The 19545-nt window shown below is 34.0% G+C and overlaps 1 protein-coding gene across 1 annotated transcript in view; it reads left to right on the top strand.

Annotated features, from left to right (window-relative positions):
• The window catches only part of ADAMTS6 (ADAM metallopeptidase with thrombospondin type 1 motif 6), a 335185-nt gene that overhangs the window by 168118 nt on the left and 147522 nt on the right, over window positions 1–19545 (top strand). The window contains exon 10 of the mRNA XM_003265987.2: window positions 11951–12097. Within this exon, the coding sequence (XP_003266035.1) occupies window positions 11951–12097 (147 nt within the window). The remainder of the gene's footprint in view (window positions 1–11950; window positions 12098–19545) is intronic.

The following is a 19545-nucleotide window of genomic DNA, read 5'->3' as shown; positions in this document are numbered from 1 at the left end:
ATGTGTTTTATCTCTTTGAAGAACTGACTGATCATCTATTTATTTTTTCCTTTGGAGGCAGACTTTAAAAGTACATGTTCTATGTACTACTGATTGTTTAACAAAATGCTTGACAGAGTTTAAAGTACCATGATTATCTAACAAAAACAATGATGTTGATATATTAGCAACACGATTATCTTCAGTTTAAAAATTAAGTTTGCTTAGACAGAAAAATTTAACGAGGCATTTTAAGATTTTCCTTCGCTATACAGATCTTCTGTTTGGTTTGAAAACATCTGTTATGATTTTAAAAAGAATCTCCAGACTAAATGCAAATTAAATTTATACTCAGTAGGCTATGTTTGCTCTTTCCATTCTTACAAATCTCCCAACAGAACCAATAAGAATTGTGTACCTAAATCAAGAGTAAGCTATTATTTTGTGGTACAAAATGCATTATGTTATTTTCACACTGTTAATTAAGGGGGATCATATAGGAGGAAATAACACAAAGTATGATCACAAATGGGCTGCCTCATATATCTTAAAAAATGAAAAGACATGATAAATTCTGTCGTTTATAATAGCGTGCTTTTACCCTATATAAGGAAATTTTGTTTTGTTAAATGACATTTCAAAGGAAAATATCATTTGCATAGAAAATGATCTGCTTTAATATTTAAAATATTTCAGAAAAGCATGCATGTCAATAGACTGATAGATGCTGAGTTACAGAAACTTAATTTAATGAATAACCTTTATGCCACAATTTCTCTCAGTCTCTGTATAGTAACCACTTTGTCTCTGACTGATGATGCCACTTGTTTTGACCAAAAACTCTCCCCTTTTACCCTTTTATTACTTATTATATAGTATTATATATTTTATTACATTATCCACCATTAAGGGAGGTATGTACACATATGATGCTTCCAAAATTCTGCCTCTCATGGTTTACAGTTAGTCAGCAGTAGTCTCTCATTGATACACAATTTATTTGGATTCAGAGATTTACTGAGCACCTAATTCCGGAGATTTACTGAGATGGTTACAAGGGATACTGTGCATTGTGGATATAGTGATGATGAAAATAAAAGTCTTATCCTGGAAGAACATCTTTTTTTTTTCACTTTTCTCTTTTTCTTTCTCCAACTCTCGATCAGTTACTTCAAGAGCATCTTCCTCTAACCCGCTTGCATTCATGAGCCAAAACAAAAAGCAAAATTACTAGGCTAGGGATGTGTAGTGTTATGAAGAAAAATAACAATATGCAATTTTAAGTTTGAACATAAAATAAAATCAGAGTCATTTACCTGTAGAACTTTTTGATAATACTTAAAAGTCCCCTTTAGAACTTCTTCAGTTATTTTCATTCACCTTTTCCTTGTTAAAACTGCTTTTCTTTAAATACCACTAGTTCTATAGAAAACTTTAAAATATATTTCATTCTGCTAAATTGCTAATGCCAATAGTATTGTCATATACTATTCCTCATTTCACAGACAATGATTTAGTGTGCAAAGTAGGTTAAATAGGCTTATTTGAGCCATTCTCAGAGATAAAATAACAATTTATACCATTATTTTAATTCAATTCAATCTATTTTTTTTTGAGACACGATGTCTTTCTGTCACCCAGGCTAGAGTGCAGTGGCATGAACACAGCTAACTGCAGCCTCAACCTCCTGGGCTCAAGTGATCCTTCTGCCTCAGCCTCCCATGTAGCTGGGACCATAGGCATGTGCTACCATACCTGGCTAACTTTTTTATTTTTTGTAGAGACAGAGTCTCACTTTGTTGCTGTATTCATCCACTCTTGCATTTCTGTAAAGAAATACCTGAGACTGGGTAATTTCTAAATAAAAGAAACTTAATTGGCTCACGGTTCTTCAGGCTGTGCAGAAAGCATGATGCTGGCATCTGCTTGGCTTCTGGGGAGGCCTCCGGGAACTTACAATCATGGAGGAAGGCAAAGGGGAAGTGAGGTATCTCACACAGGGGGAGCAGGAGCAAGAGAGAGAGGGAGGAGGTGCCACACACTTTTAAAAGACCAGATCTCACAAGAACTCACTCACTGTCCCAAAGACAGTACCAAGGGAGGTGGTACCAAACCACCTCCCTGATCCAGTCACCTCCCACCACGCCCCACCTGCAACACTGGGGATTACAATTTGACATGAAATCTGAGCAGGGACACAGATCCAAACCGTATCAGTTGCCCAGGCTGGTCTGGAATTCCTGGATTCAAGTGGTCCTCCCACCTCAGCCTCCCAGAGTGCTGGGATTACAGGCATGAGTCACGGCACGCAGCTATACCATTATTTTTAGAGCAAATTTTTTCAGGGTTCCAAGAATGAGCTTCAAAACTTGAGAACCAAATCAATTTACAAAGCCAAGTCTGCTGTCTTGTGTAGTTAATCTGAGAGGAGAAATCAATTGCCAAATTGTAGAACAAAGTATTCTGTATATATTCAGGTATATATATTTAACTATATAGAAACTTTCTTTTAAAATATTCTGTGTGTGTGTGTGTGTGCGTGTGTGTGTGTGTGTGTGTGTGTGTGTGTGTGTATTATAACAGGGGTTCCCAACCGTGGCCTGTTAGGAACTGGGCCACATAGCGGGAAGTCAGCTGCAGGTAAGCAAGGGAAGCTTCATTTGTATTTACAGCTGCCCCCTTTGCCCCCTCCCCACCCCCACTGCCACCGCATTGCCCACATTACTGCCTGAGCTCCACCTCCTGTCAGATCAACAGGGATTACATTCTCATAGGAGCGAGAACCCTTTTGTGAACTTCTTATGCGAAGGTTCTTAATTGCCTGCTCTTTCTGAGAATCTAATGCCTGATGATCTTTCACTGTCTCCCATCACTCCAAGATGGGACTGTCTAAATGCAGGAAAACAAGCTCAGAGCTCCTACTGATTCTACATTGTAGTAAGTTGTATAATTAATTCATTATATCTTACAATGTAATAATAATAGAAATAAAGTACACAATAAATGCAATGTGCTTCAATCACCGTGAAACCACTCCCCCTCAACCCCACCCTGGTCTGTGGAAAAGTTGTCTTCCCACGAAACTGCTCCCTGGTGCCAAAAAGGATGGGGACCACTGTTATATCACACATCCATGTGTCCACCATTCAGATTTAACAAATATTAATATTGTCCCGTTGCTGTTTTGGGGCTTTTATTGTTGTTCCTTGAAAAGGTTGCCAATATCATATTGCTTTTAATTACCATAGTTTTATAATAGGTATTGAAGTTCTCCCCTCCTTCTTCAAAATTATTTTGGCCCTTTCTGAGTCTTTACTTTCCTATATTAATTTTGGAATCTTAGTGTCAGTTTCTATTTAAAAAACTGATAGAATTTTAATTAAGCTGCTTATTCATTCAGCCTTGATGATGGGTTTGCAGGAAATTTACGTGATTCCTAAGTGTTTTCTCGTGCACTGAATGAAGACCTGTTCTTATATAAGGTAATGTAAGAACCTAGGTAGGGCCATCCAGGGAGAATTATGCTCCAGAGAAGAAAGAAACCTTTGGATAGGACAGGTGATGAGATAAGGCCAAATGAATAGAATGTCTTTTTTTCCCCTATAGTGGAATAGCTGCAATTCTTAAGATCCTATGTTATTTAAAGTTATGTTTAAAAGTGTTACTTGCATATGAAAAAAATTGATTACCAGCCAGAGTTTCCGGTTCACAATTTTATAGTTAGTTTTCCTGCAGAAATTAAATGATTAAAGGTTTTGATCAAACCTAACAAAACAAACATAATTGCATCATTTTTTCCTTTTAAACCACACTCCACTAACACTGTCTTCTCTATTCCTTTGGCCTTGACCTGGCATTTTTACATGGAGCATAATGCATAGGCACCAGTAGTTCTTAAAAAAAGCACACATAACCAAATAACACTCCAATGAAGTACCTAGACTAAAGCAACCATGTGTTTCTATGTTACAGACCTAGGCTTTTTATTTTTTTCTTCAAAGTTGGTCTAGTTCCCAATACCCACTGCTGTATAACCAACAGGGGTCTAGTTAAAGCAAATTATGTTAACTAATGAATTAAGCACATTATATCCAATTCACATTATGAGAACTTTACTAGTTTAGTCTGGCATCAAAGCTTAGATAAAGATTCAGTCAGGAAATTGTCAACATCATGGAAGTCCTGTGGATTGCTGTAAGTGTATGTCCCAGAGGTTGGAGAACAAGGAAGGCTGCGACTTTAATACCCCAAAGTCAAATGGGATCCTTGCTTAAAAAGAAATGAAGTACTGGCCAGGATCTCAGAGTCTCAGGAGCAGGGGTACTAGACAAGTGATTTAGTTTCTCAGACTGGGATATAAAAGAGTGTCTTGTTCACAAGAAACAGGACCAGAGCCTAACTACTAGAATTCACTTGAAGACTAGAATAGAACTGGACCAACAATATGCCATATTTTAATGCTGCTCTACAAAGCTAATGGCCTCCATCTCTTTAAATTCTAACAATGAATGAAATTGGTCCCTGATCCCATGAGCAGAGTGGAGCCTTGCTGTATATGTGAATTGCATAACTTCAGTATGGTAATTGCAGGAACAAACGGGCAGAAAAAAGGGCAAAGTTCATCATAGTGAAAATGGAATTCGTGGCAGATCCTCTGGATCCCACGTTTTATAAGAGACTGTTGATTGGGTCTGCATTTTAACCTCGTGAGTCTCCTCAGTTTATCCAAATGAAATAAATCGACCTCCACTGAGATTCAGTTCACTTCACTAAACCTCTAAGCTTTCATCACCAATTGTTAGACTGTTTATATGCTAGGTACAGGGAATAAAATGAAATATAAAACATACTTTTTGCTCAGTGGGATAACCAGTAAAAATGGAATTCAGTGTCAAGCTATACCGATAGGCTTAAAAATTTATTATTAACAGCCACTTTGGAAGACACTTTGGCCGTTTCTTATAAAACTAAGCATACTTTTAACATAGGATCCAGCAATACTTAAATGTGGAAATCAAACTATTAGCGATTTCAGAAGATAATATGGAAGTAAATCCCCATGACCTTAGGGTAAAGAAGGATTTTTTTAAACAAGACATAAGGAACATGAAATGTATGATTAACCAGTTCAACCACATTAAAATTAAGAGTTTAATCAAAAGATACCATAAAGCAAACAGCACAGTGGAGGAAAAGGTGTTTGCTACTGTGTTACAGTTAAACACATTTAACTGACACAGTCCAGTTTCAAGAATATATAAAGAAGTACAAATTAATAAAATCAAATACTTCAATAGAAAATATGCAAATACTTGAACACTTTACAAAAGCAGGCATCCGAGGTGTCAATAAGCATATAAAAAGATGTTCAACCTAGTTAATATTCAGAGAAAGGCAAATTATACCTACTATGTTTGGCACAAATTAAGAAATCTGAAAATACTAAATATTGGTGAAGATGTGGTGCAAAAAGGATTCTTACACACTACAGGTGAGAATGTAAATTGGTGCAATCACTTTGAAAAGCTGTTTGGCATTGTTCAGTAAATTTGAAATTTTACACAACTTATGACCCAACCATTTATTTTGCACATCTATCCTAGAGCAGTGATCCCTGGGATGTCTGAGGCATTTTCAGATCAAAGCTAGTTTCACAAGAGTACTAACACTTCATTTGCCTTTAAAAAAAAAAAATTGATATTTGCACTGATTGTGCAAAAGCAATTGTGGGAATAAATGCTGACACCTTAGCATGAATCAAGACAGCCATACTAGTATTCAGTGTGTTTGTAACTCCCATACAGTCACAATAAAACCCACACCATTTTTACTTGAGTGTCCTTGATGAAGCAGCAAAATTATTAGTTTTATTAAATCACAACCCTTGAGTTCATGTCTACTTAATAGTCTATGTTGCCCATTACTGCTGCATGAATGCTGGCTACATGATATTTCTGGGTCAGGGGCAAAAGATGTTATTACAGTACAGCAAGCATCGTAAGCATCAACATATTTACATTGGTTCCCCTTGGCCCCAAATTCCACAACAGTGACACAATATGGCCCATATAAATGCTGCACACGCAGTGAGTTTGCATTGCAACTGAGAAACACAGAGCTTAAGGAATCTACCACTTTTATGGCAAGTAATAAATTAACCTGTTCATTGTCCAAGAGGAGAGATGTTACCTCATCTCTCAAAATTACCCGGACAAATGGCCTGAGTAAAAGAACAAGTGATCAGGCACCTGCAGCAAGATGTGGAGGATCACAAAAGGCCCAAGGACGACTGTCTCTCCCAATATGTATCTGTCTCCGTGTGTGCGTATGTTTGTGTGTGTCCATGTGTGCATATGTGTGTGTGTCTGTCTCCATGTGTGCATATGTGTGTGTATGTCCCTCTGACTCTTTGTCTCTGTGTATGTTCCTAAAACCCTCCACAAATGAGAATCATTAACTCGATGTTATCTGAAATGTTTACTAAACACATAAAACTAGCAATGAAGATATTCTCTTGTTACCCACTGTTCATCCATTGGGGTGGGCCTGAGGTTTGCCAAACACTCCTTTGTTCTTTTTTTTATTCTTCTTTTTTTAAATTATTATTTTTGAAATTCAACAGCAGAGTTAAGTTAGTTTTTTTTCTCTCTATTTATCTATACTTAGTTCAAGGCACAGCATCATTATCAGTATCAGTTCAAGCAGGGACCCTTCTTGTTTAATACTTGTATTAGTTTTTATATTTCTATAGTCCCACTTATCCCCTCTCATAGACAGCTACTCAGATAAATTTGATAGGTATATTTGAATCCCTATGTATCCTCGTAAAATATTGCACGTTGTTTTGCACGTGTGTTTACTTTTTACTTTTTAAGTTTGAAATGATTTCACATTTACAGAAATATTGTTATAGTAGAAAGATTTACCATGTGTTCATTACCCAGATTCAAAAATAGTAAAGATTTTACAACACTTGTTTTATCTTTCTCTATTTATATATCCATAAAAATTTTTCTGATCTCTTTTAGAGTAAGTTGTAGACATTATATCCTTTATTCCTAAACATTTCAGCATGTATTTCCTAAGAACAAAAGATATTCTCTTATATAGCTGTCATACAATGGTCCAATTAGAAAGTTTGACATTGATACACGACTATTATCTAGTATACAGTTCATACTCCAGTTTCATTTATTGTTCCCAGCAATGTTTGTTTTCTGTAGCATTTTTTTCTCCCTAATCCAGTTTCCATTGCATTTACTTGTTATCTTTTGAGTATTTAATCTGGAATAATCTTCAGACTTTTTTGTTATTCAAGGTTGTGTATGTAACTTTTGTTTACTTATGTGGTGTGGTGCTAAAGATCTTGTTCCCTTTCTTAATTTTTTTTACTGTTTTTAAGATCCACTCATACAGGCCAGATATGGGGGCTCACGCCTGCAATTCCAGCACTTTGGGAGGCCAAGATGGGAGGATCACTTGAGCCCAGAGTTTGAGATCAGCCTGGGTAACATAGAGAGACCCCATCTTTATGAAAATTTAAAAATTTTCCAGGTTTGGTGTTGCACACCTGTGGTCCCAGCGACTTGGGAGAATGAAGTGGGAGGATTGCTTGAGCACAGGAGGTCGAGGCTGCAGTGAGCCATGATTGCGCCACTGCACTCCAGGCTTGGTGACAGAGCTAGACCCTGGCCCCTCGCACCAAAAAAGATCCACTCATATTAATGTGTAGACATCTATCTTGTTTGTTGCTTCTAACTTCTGCTTAGTATTCCACGTATACATCTGCCAAAAAGGAAATATATTTTATACTCCAGCCTGAATGTCCTATTAAAGGGATCTTTTGAAGCTGATGTCGTGAATGTCAGTTGTAAACTTGCATTGTACTTTGTGTCACTGTAAGTGAACTATTTGACATTGCCAGATCATTTCTGGGATTTCTTATGTTTGAAATATAGATTACAGAAGTATATATTCTCTTAGATGACTAAAACCTAAATCCTTGAGACAACTATCTGCATCTGACACCCAAACTATAAAGATTGTTAATAGAAATAAAACTCAGGATTTTCTCCTTCGGTACTTGAGTTCATTGGTTTTAAAATCTGTTGGCTTACATACATCTGAAAGGATTTTTTAAAATCATGTACCTTATTGTGTATTTTTCAGTTGATGTCTAAAATTTTTCCTTTTATGTCTAAGTAATTGCAAAGGATAGAATTTCCTTGCAAATATTGTTATTTAAAAATAGAATTGATATATCCCTCTCTTAAATATATACAATTTAATCTAAATGCCGTAGCAATTAGGTAACTATCATTATGCATTTAAAAAATACATGAACAGGTTCTATAGTCAAAATTTACATCATTTTCCCCTCTTTTAATTCAATGTGCTCATTCCCCTTTAGAACTTTATCTTAATGTATATTTTAATATATCCTAATATATTTTAAAAGATATTTTATGCTTAAGAGTATTTTAAAATTATATACTGTATTATATATCTCTACAGCAAAAACATGTATATTAAAGTTTATTAATTTGTTTCTATGATCAGAAAGAAAATAATTTTCTTCTGGATTTAATGTTCATTACATTACAATAATTATTAGTTTCAGTGACTGGAAGAATATATACATATTACAAATTTTGATAAATAATTAAATACATAAGTAAAGTTTTTATTAGAAGACCTATCATTAATTGGATGTATTTTTTCAATTATTGCATTTATCTCTGTATTGCTATAATGAGGCAGGATTTCAGCATCAATTCAATTTCTATAGATGTGAATGCTGAGAAAATTTGTTCACATAAGAAGTAGACAGGGATAAAAGGACTTTATTATAGAAATACCACTCAACTCTTTGAACTCCTTTTGAATTATTTGTCAAAATATAACCATGGGAATCTGTCATCAAAGAATAGTTTTAACCATTGATCAGCTGGTTATTTGATTATGTGCTCCTGCAAACCTGATAAAAGTGAGGAACTGGAAACTACCTGATATGGTTTAATTAAAATCAACCATCAAAAGTTATTCTCTTAACATTGACACAAATGTTCAATTGCCTCTTTTCTTGGCACCATGTTTTTATATTCCAAGGCAATGCACTATTATAAAATTATAGATAGGTGAAAGATATGCCTTTCTTTGTAAGACAGAAGATAGGATTTTGAAAGTAGAAGCTTGATTTTTTTTAGAAAAGAGTACATAAAGAGTCGAAAATCTCAAAATTGATTCTCTTAAAGCCATCTGAGTCTGTCTACACACCTATCTTAACATGAAACAGGGATACGTATAAAATTACCACTAAAAGGAGATAGTATTTTTAAAGCTATCATTACTTGAAAAGAATCATAGTGTTATTAACACAGAAGCATCAACCTTTCAGAGAAATAAAGAACATTACACATTTACACTACTGAGGTCTTTATGTAAATCTATAGTTGATTATTTTGACAGAATATATGTCTGATTCGACACACTTGAAACTTCACCTTCACGTTCCTTGAAGACCATTCAAAGAGACTTACTCCACTGTGTTGAGGTCAGACTAGAATACCAAATATTGGTGTTCTTGGAAGGTTATTTGATGTTTTAATTTAGGGCTCTGGATACTCTCATACATTTCCCTTTCTTTGCTTATTTTTGTTCCTCCACCTGAACTACTAGCTCTTCCTAATATGTGTATATGCACATATATGGGGCTGGGAGGAAAATATACATATTTATGTATAATATATATTTACATATAATATATATTTATATATAATACATATATGTGAATAATTTTTATATATTAATATTATATATTATATATAATTTATATATAATATATAATATTGTATATGTATATAATTATATGTATATGTATATAATATGTATATATTGCATATGTATATATGTATATATGCATATATGTATAATATATATATTATATGTAAATATATATTATGTGCATATATATATATATATATATATTTTTTTTTTTTTTTTTTTGGAGACAGAACCTTGCTCTGTTACCCTAGCTATAGTATAGTGGTATGGTCTCAGCTTACTGCAACATCTGCCTCCTGAGTTCAAGTGATTCTCATGTCTCAGCCTCCTGAGTAGCTGGAACTACAGGCGCACACCAACCCTCCCGCCTAATTTTTTCTGTATCTTTAGTAGAGACAGGGTTTCACCATGTTGGCTAGGCTAGTCTCGAGCTCCTGACCTCAGGTGATCCTCCTGCCTCAGCCTTGCAAAGCGCTGGGATTACAGGTGTGAGCCACCCGGCCTGGCCTATGAGGACATATTATATGTCTTTATTATAGCTTTTTTTATATTGTACTTATGAAAGTCAATTCATTCTGCTTCCTAAGCATATCTCAAATCTAATTCTACCTGTTTATCTGGCACCCTCGTTCAGACCAACATCAGTTCTCAGTTGGTAATGATCTTCTGACTACTCCCCTGGCTCCATTCTCTTCCTACTTCAGGATCTCCACCATGGAATTACTATAATTACTTGTCTAATAGACAGATCAATTCCATATTCCCTGACTCAGAAATCTTCCATTGCTCTTACTTACAAGTCTTCCCTGTTTCTATGCTGCCAAGAGGACTCATATTAATGTTTACTTTTATTAATTATCTTGTACTTACCTATTCCCAACTACCTTTCCGGACTTTTTCTCCAGCAACTATCCTCATCTATTTTACACTCTAGTGACATTTTCTCGAACACATATTATGGTGCACTTATTAGAATATATGTTGTAACAGACACATAAATTTATTTTCTTAGTAATATTCAACCTAAACTTCTGGTTACTTGTGAAGAAATGTTAAAATGTATATGTAATCTGTTTATACACATACATTGGATAAACACATACATATATATATGGTATGTAGTGGGTATATCTTTTTCAGAAAAAGATTTTTATTGTAAAAATTTTTTTTAGATCACATTGTTAGAACTAAGCATGGCTATATAACACAGGAAAAAAATGACGAAGAAAATATTTTAAAAATGAAGGAGGCCACGATAAAGAAAAACCATAATCCTTAAGTATATCAATGGTTTTCAAAAGGTGTTCTGAAACACACATACAAATGACCACGAATTACATGTGTGTTAAATTCTCTTTTATTAATATTAATAAGAAAAAGGACTTACGGCCGGGCACGGTGGCTCATGCCTTTAATCCCAGCACTTTGGGAGGCTGAGGCAGGCGGATCACGAGGTCAGGAGATCGAGACCATCCTGGCTAACATGGTGAAACCCCGTCTCTACTAAAAATACAAAAAATTAGCCAGGCGTGGTGGCAGGTGCCTGTAGTCCCAGCTACTTGGGAGGCTGAGGCAGGACAATGGCGTGAACCCGGGAGGCGGAGCTTGCAGTGAGCCGAGATGGCGCCACTGCACTCCAGCCTGGGCGACAGAGCGAGATTGCATCTCAAAAAAAAAAAAAAAGAAAGAAAGAAAAAGAAAAAGAACTTATGTATTTGGCCTATAACCTAAAACTCAACTAATCATAGCTATCTTTTTGTAGTTCGCTTTTGGATTCAGCGTAGTGAGGTAGGATGAACACTAACATGTTAAAAGGCAGGTTCTGCTAACAATTCCAACACTGACAAACTGTGTGATCTTTAGCAGGTCGTTTATCTTTGCTAAATCTATTTTCTAATTTATAAAGTAAGGATTGATATATAATATATTTGGCTCAAAGAGAAATTGAAACGTGCGATAACAGGTGAGAGTATGTGATTACATTTAAAGACATTTAGACATGTATCACTGAAGTATTCCTTATTCCTTAGTCTCTTTAATTTTAATCCTAAATTTCTTTAGAGGATCTGGCCTATCCTGATGGAAGGTATAGGTTGATAAGGCTAATAAATGGCCAAATAAGGAAATAAGTGATGTATTGGGTTTTTTTCTTATTTATTTATTCTATGTTTTTTCCTCATTAAAACAGTTTTGGTATGAACCATGATGGAATTGGAAATTCTTGTGGGACGAAAGGTCACGAAGCAGCAAAACTTATGGCAGCTCACATTACTGCGAATACCAATCCTTTTTCCTGGTCTGCGTGCAGTCGAGACTACATCACCAGCTTTCTAGAGTAAGTAATCTCTGGAGAGTGATGATAAATTGCTCCAGAAGTAAGCCACTGGTAGAAGCCTAACATGTAGTGCTTTCAACTTTGCATAATGAGTAACTTTTATAGGGCCTACTGGTGTTTCAACTGTTTCCTAAATACTTTAATATATCATTGTGGCAATTTTTTTTCTTCATATAGAATTTATAGAATAGAGGAAGTGGAGCAAGGATATAAGTGGGACTGATGGTGTGAGTGTTACAATTGTTTCATAAATGGGAGACAATTTCAGAAAGCATTCAGATTTGCATGATTTAATAGCACATAGGCCAAATTTGAGTTCAGTGATTACATGTTTTATTTTGTCGGTGAAAAAACTGAGTTCTATAGGAGAGCCAAAGTATCTAATAGTAACAACAACAACAACAAAAAACCAAACACCAAGGAAATGAACACTTTGAGAAAAAGATTTGTTTTTGAAAATGTATTAAGCGATCCATTTTTCTACAGTTTGAGAACTTTTTCGACCTTTAATGTATATTCCAAGAGTCTGGTTATTTAAATGTGAAGAATACAAATTAGCTCAGGTATAACTATGTTAAGAAAATCAGATGCTCTTCCACATCTCACTTGCATAGGGCTTAAGGATTGTACTTTGGAAACCGATAGACTTGGGTCTGACTTTCTAAGTGCGTGTTCCTTAACTTTTCTAATCTTCAGCGTCCTAAGTTGTTAAATGAATTTAAGTCATACTGTGTATGTCATCAGGTGTTATATATGTAATTATATGTCATGCTATAATGTATATAAAATACATAACAGACATTCTTTAAATGGTAAATATTATTTTAAATAATATCAAGATTTCAGTGCTTTATTGCTTTACCATTATTTTTAACTGTTTTGTGCCATTTTTTTTCCTTGGGGAGGAGAAATTAAATACTCTGTGAAAAAGTAAGGTATACATAAAGTACAGGCCAGCAATGGAAATTCTTCTTAAAAATTGGCTGTGTTCAAAGTTTATATTAAAATGATTATGTTGTAGAATTTTAAAAATTCAAACAAGTTACATAGGGTAACATTATTTATTAAAATTTCCTTCATATCTACTAATAGCCAGAGCATATATTTTGAAAACTATGATGAGATGTTTTTAAAAGGTCACAAACAAGAGACTTTAAATTACCTAGCACAATGCTTTATTAAAACACAAATCAAAAGATAAATGTTTAAAATGAGCTCTTTTAAATTAATGTAATAATAAAGTTGAAGGAATTTGAAATTTATTTCAGAAGGTAGTTCTTCTGATAACCGTATTATAACCTAATAATTTTTAATCTTAGTAACAGAAAATTATATGATTATACTTGCCTACAGTGAAAACTGATTGAAGTGCTATAAAGGTAGACCACAGAGCATTTGTAAGTTATCTTTTGGTCGTTCTTAATACAAAGCATTAGCAATATCATTTTCTAAGATGGTTTTAATGAGATCATTTACCTAAATTTTAAACATTTTTGAAGATCCACTCTCCCTAGACATCAAGTCAGATCTTGTATTTCTCCCTTGACTTGGCTTATGTTTTTATAATGGAGTCTTAATGTCCATCACCAGAAAGACAAACTGTATAACATGCTCAGGATTCCTGTGCATTTCTGATGGTTGCTCTTATCTTGTTTTTTTGTTGTTGTTTTTTTGTTTGTTTGTTTTTGTACCTTTTTCTTTTCTCCTTTATCTTGTTTCTGTCCCATTGGCTATATTGCACAGCTCGTTTGCTAGTACCATCTCTGTATACTAAATACAAGGACCAGTTGTGATCTCCTACCAGATCTTGTCTACTTGAAAGCATATTGAGGCTAAGACACTCCAAAAGGGAATCCCTAAATTGCTGGTAAAATACAGTTTAAAAATCACCACTGGTTTGGTGAGGGACATAAAAATATTACTAGTTTCAATAAAGTGTTCCATTGAATTAATTAAAAGAATTGATCCAAAAAGCATTATTTAAGCTTTATTGCATGTATGTGTAAGCATGATTAGTGTTGACAGGGTTCTAATGGGCTTATTTATCCTGTATTTTATAAAAATATTTCTCATGTACATCCTCATGGGAATGCTCACAAAGTTAAAACTATTAATGAAAGATAGATGTGAAGCACAATGGGTAGAGACTTGGGGAAAACTTGGCTTTCCCTCCTCTTTAATAATAAAACTAAACAAATCTGATTATAATCTGACCAAGCAATAAAGGGTTTTTAAACACAAGGCTCTTTAAAAAGGTCAGTTCACCGGAGCACAAAGACATAACAGTAACTTTCTTGAATTTCTTTGTTCCTTTTTATTAATGCAGTGAACTTAATTGCTTTAACAGCTATGTGTGATATTTTTTTAAATCCAGTGCTATTTTGATCAGGGATTGAGGTTACATTTATGTTTTATAGTTGGCTCGAAAAGGCTCATAACATTTTATTTTAGCTTCTCTTCTCAAGAAAAAGAATCTTGAAAGATGAATTGTTTAGGAACTGCAGCCCAGCCAACAAAACGCATACCTTTCTCTACCTAGTAGCTGTATAGGCCAAAGATGATGGTGGATTTTAACAATGAGCTTTCTATGATTTATAGAGATTCACTATTCACTATGTTCAACTGAAAACGATTCCATGGCCAATAGAATACAAAGTCTCTCGTGTCATTCTAAAACACTAGGTGCTATTGATCAATCAGGAGATGGTGTTTACCAACTCCCAATATTTTTTTTCAGATTTCTTAAACTCGGTGATTCAATAAGTGGTTCATGAATCGCCCAGAAGCCGTCCTGATTAAATAATAAAGAACCCATTTCCGTTAAAATGGACGTGTTATGCCAGCTTCTGATGTTTTCCGGCGACGGCTTTGCAGGTAGTGTCTTTCCTATCTGCCTGCGGGACTGATTTATTTATTTATTTAGACTATAGAGAAAGGTGAACCTGGTATTATGGCTCACACTCATTGATGACTATGGGCCAATTTACCAGGCAGTGGAAGACAGCCAGAAGTAATTTAAGCCAGTTTTTCATACATTTTCCACCACTTAGCAATAGTACAGAATAATTTCATAAAGGTTTCAAAAATTATGGGGGCTCTGTGAATCAACTCTTGCTCTATTAAAATTAAAGTCTGTTAACTTTTTTGAACTGTCAAAGATCCATAGCAAAATTTCCTACAGTTCCAAATTAAATACAGAGTAGACATTTTCACAGAAAGAATGGAAGCTGAACATATTAAGAGAAGCAATGTTACAGTCGGAGTTGACCTAGGAAGAAAGGTGATTGTAGATCTACAAGAGAACGGATATAAGATGAGCAAGATGACCAAAGCACTCACATTTGCTCTCTAGCAATGACCTTCAAAGGTCAACATCAGACTGTTGTATAAAAAACAATCTTTATAGATGGGACCTTTTTAAAAAAATGTAGAATCTAAGAGCTTGGCAAAACAGGTTTCTCCTCCTTCTGTTTATCTGATACATTTGGGGAACCTTACTCTAACCATAGTAACTTTGATAAGTCATAATTACATATAGGGGGAAAAGGGTAAACCATTCTCAATACAGTATTTGTGTCTTGAAAGCTTCAAGCTCAGTTATATTAAGGGTGAGAGAAAAAGATTTGCCTTAGAAGGCAGTGCATTGTTAGCTTCATTGAGAAGACTGACAAAGCAGTTTATGAGACTATAGTGCGTAAGACAGTTGACTTACTATAGATGATATCAACCCAATGCTATTTTGCTTAATTTATATGAATCAGCACAACTTAGTGGAATAAAAATAGGAGGTGGCATTAAGTGTTAACTTTTTGTTGTTGTTAAGAGACTGTTAAGATATATACAGGGTTATATAGAAAGATTTATTTTTTAGATTGACCCACTGTATTATAGACTAAAATTCATATTTTATGGTATAACTGTTTTAGTGAAAATACATCTAAAATCATAATTAAGAGTACATCCTAATGTGTTCTGGAAACAAAGCCATGAGTGCATATTTTACATAGGGATCTGTAAATTTTTGCTGATGACCGAGCTCTAAGTCATATTCCTATATTCAAGGCTAATTTTTGGATTATGTAAATAAGACCTCTCTAAATTAGAAGTAGAATTCATAAAATATGACTTTCTCATCATACTGCAAACATTTTGGGAAATGTAAATATACTTCGATTTACTATGAATTTCATAATCAAGGGAGAAGTATATTATAAAACTAATGCATTTTTTTGCTTAGTCTTAGAAGCATAAACAAAAATAGAGTCTAGGAATTCAATAATTATCTGTGTTGCTGTAGATATTAACTAGGGTTTGGGTTTTTAGTTGTGATTATATGCTGCTAGGGAAATCATCACAGGTCTACTTTTTATATGTACAATTTTGATCTGACAAGTATATGTTTAATAATAAGTTGTAACTACATATCATAGATGGAGACTAACACTATTCTACATTTAATAATGAGTGAGATTCATGTTTTCTGAGTGGAAAAATTTGCGTATTACACCAACATACAAACCATCTATGTTTAAAATTATTTGATGAGAAGATTTGTATATAATATCACTACAGTGCTATTATAATTTTGATAGTAGCATAAATAACACTGGACATTGTAAGAATTGTATAGTTATATCTCAATTAGCTATAAGACAACCTATATCTAATATTTTATGAAAGGAAATATTAGGTTGGCACAAAAGTAATTGTGTTTTTTGCCATTAAAGTAATTGGAAACACACAATTACTTTTGCACCAACCTAATAGATTTACACATTTATACCAGGAGACATACAAAAAGTGTTCATATCAGCATAATTTGCAATTCTTAGGAATTGGAAATAATCCAGATGTTTATTAGTAGAGGAATTATAAATAATTGTGACATACTTATAAATGGAACATTAAAGAACAATAAAAATGAACAGGCTACAATTACATTTACACACATCAACATAGAAGTATCTCGTATTCACAATATTGAGCAAAAGAATAAAGCCACAAAAGACTACCCACAGTGTGACTACTTTTATATAGAGTCTCAAAACTGGCAGATGAATAATTAGACAGTAAAATTATTAAGCAAAGCAAGGAAATTATTATTATAAAAAGTTAGAATAGTAGTTACCTTTGGGGATGGGGGGAAATGAGGGATATTACTGGAATTAAGCACTTGAGAATTTTCATAGAAAAGAAATAAGGAAAAGCACTCCCAGGGTTAAATATATATTGCTCACATCTATGTCTTCTACCTCTGTACCTATATCTGTAATATTTCATAATGGTAATTGATGACTCAGAGGCATGAAAATATCCAGAATTATTTTAAGAATTAATTAGTAACTAATAATTATCATCTATAGACTTTAGTTACTTGAACATAGCAGGAAAGTAGCAGACAAATTTTGGTTAACATAGTGCAAAAAGCATTTTTCTTGCTTAACCCTTAGTTAAGAATTAAAATATAGGCCAGATGCAGTGGTTCATGCCTATAATCCCAGCACTTTGGGAGGCCAAGGCAGGAAGATCTCTTGAGACCAGGAGTTCTAGACCAGCCTGGGCAAGATAATGAGACTCAGTATCTACAAAAGATACAGAAATTAGCCAGGCATGCCTCTGGTCCCAGCTCCTCGGGAGGCTGAGGTGGGAGGATCACTTGAGCCCAGTAGTTCAAGGCTGCAGTTAGCTGTGATCATGCCACTTCACTCCAGCCTGGGTGACAAAGCGAGATCCCATCTTAAAACAAAAGCAAAAGAATTAAAACAGGAAAACTATCCCATCCCTCAAATATTTAAATCAAGGTTTTACTGTATATACCAGATATGGTTACTAGAAGGAAAATGTACTACACATGTAGTAAACCTGTAGAAATGTACAACCAATTTAAATCCACCTTGCAGATATATCCCCACATTTGCTTTACTGGAAGACACTTGACTTGTAAGCCTTGCTAATTTGTACAAGTATAGCCAAATACATTTCAAAAGTCCTCTGTTTATTCCATGTTTCTAAATGCTGGTTCATTTTTAAAGATCCATATGGTTTTCCTTTATATTTTATTTCATATGGTGTTTTATTCTTCTGTAAAAATATACTGGAAAGGGAGAACAAGACTTGTCTAGACTACATTAATACAAAGCAATAGTTGCTTCCAAAGAACTAAAACAAAAATATACTTTTGGGATAAACTTCCTTAGGAGAGTTTTGACCACAGGTGCCTGCAGTTCATGGCATTCTTGGTGGTATGAAGGCCATTGCAGTTGTCCTCTGGTTTGGTATTTTTTAAAGAACGTGAACCATGATTAGAAAACCACTAATATTAATATATTGAAACAATAATTTTAGATGAAGCAATTATTCTTGCTTCCCTCTGGGTTAAGTCAGTTTCCAGTTTGCCATCAGAAAAGAATTTTTTCCTCAGGATATCTATTCTTAAACTCTTCTTTGGGATCTACACAGTTCTTCCTCTGATTCTGGGTTAATTTTATGTATTACTAAAAGTAATTATTTTAAAATTTAAATAAAATAAGTTGGTGTCACCAAAAGCTGGTGTCACTTAGGTGAATATGTCCTACACTTTTTTGGTTATGCCATTGTAAATATTTTTTGCCTATTGGATACCTACTTCAGTACACAATTTAAAATAAATGTTTTCCATAAAAAAGATTTATAGTAGTACTTAACTTGTTATTGTATTTTTATTACATATTTAATTCCTTTCATAAAGATATTTATAATTTTATTGTCAATAGAAATGAAACAGATATTTTAGAAGAAAATTGGGGAATTAAACTACTAATTCAGTTATCTCACCAATATCCATATTATTAAAATGGTTCTTTTTCCATTATACTATTCAAATATGACCTCTTTGTCATTAACCTTAATATATAATTTAAAATTTACTAGTAGCATTACATTTGCCTAAAGTTTGCATATCCTTAAAGATTAAAGATATTTTACTTAATAAAACCAAAAAAGCATTATTTAAAAAATTCATCTAGAGGTAATTTTTCTTGCTGAGGTACATGTCAATTTATAAAAGTATAATAAAAAGGAAATAAAAAAGTGTTCTGTTATGAAAACTGGATAGCTGGGTGAAAAAAGGTTGTTCTTTGTTAGTTAGATACCTTGAGCAGTGACAAATGAAATGATTGTAGTAGCCAGTGCTAAAATCCATCTATATCAGTACCATACTTAATGTTCCATCTAAATATTTCTTATTGATTAAAAAATTAGGAGGGCATGAGAGAAAGGAGAAGGATATAAAGAAGACAGTAGTCTGTCTCTTTGGTCTTTATATCACCTTAGGAATAGTGTGGTTCAGTTTTTAAAAGGTATTAATTTGCTGCTGTGTGTGAACATACCTTTTTATAGAACACATTGACATGATAAGAATATGAGAAACTTTTAAGTGAATAGCAAAGTCATTGTTATGCATAGTTCTT

This window comes from Nomascus leucogenys, chromosome 18 (genome assembly GCF_006542625.1).
Source record: "Nomascus leucogenys isolate Asia chromosome 18, Asia_NLE_v1, whole genome shotgun sequence".
Classification (NCBI taxonomy): domain Eukaryota; kingdom Metazoa; phylum Chordata; class Mammalia; order Primates; family Hylobatidae; genus Nomascus; species Nomascus leucogenys.
Note: the sequence above shows the minus strand (reverse complement) of the source record. Positions and strands in the feature narration are given on the sequence as shown.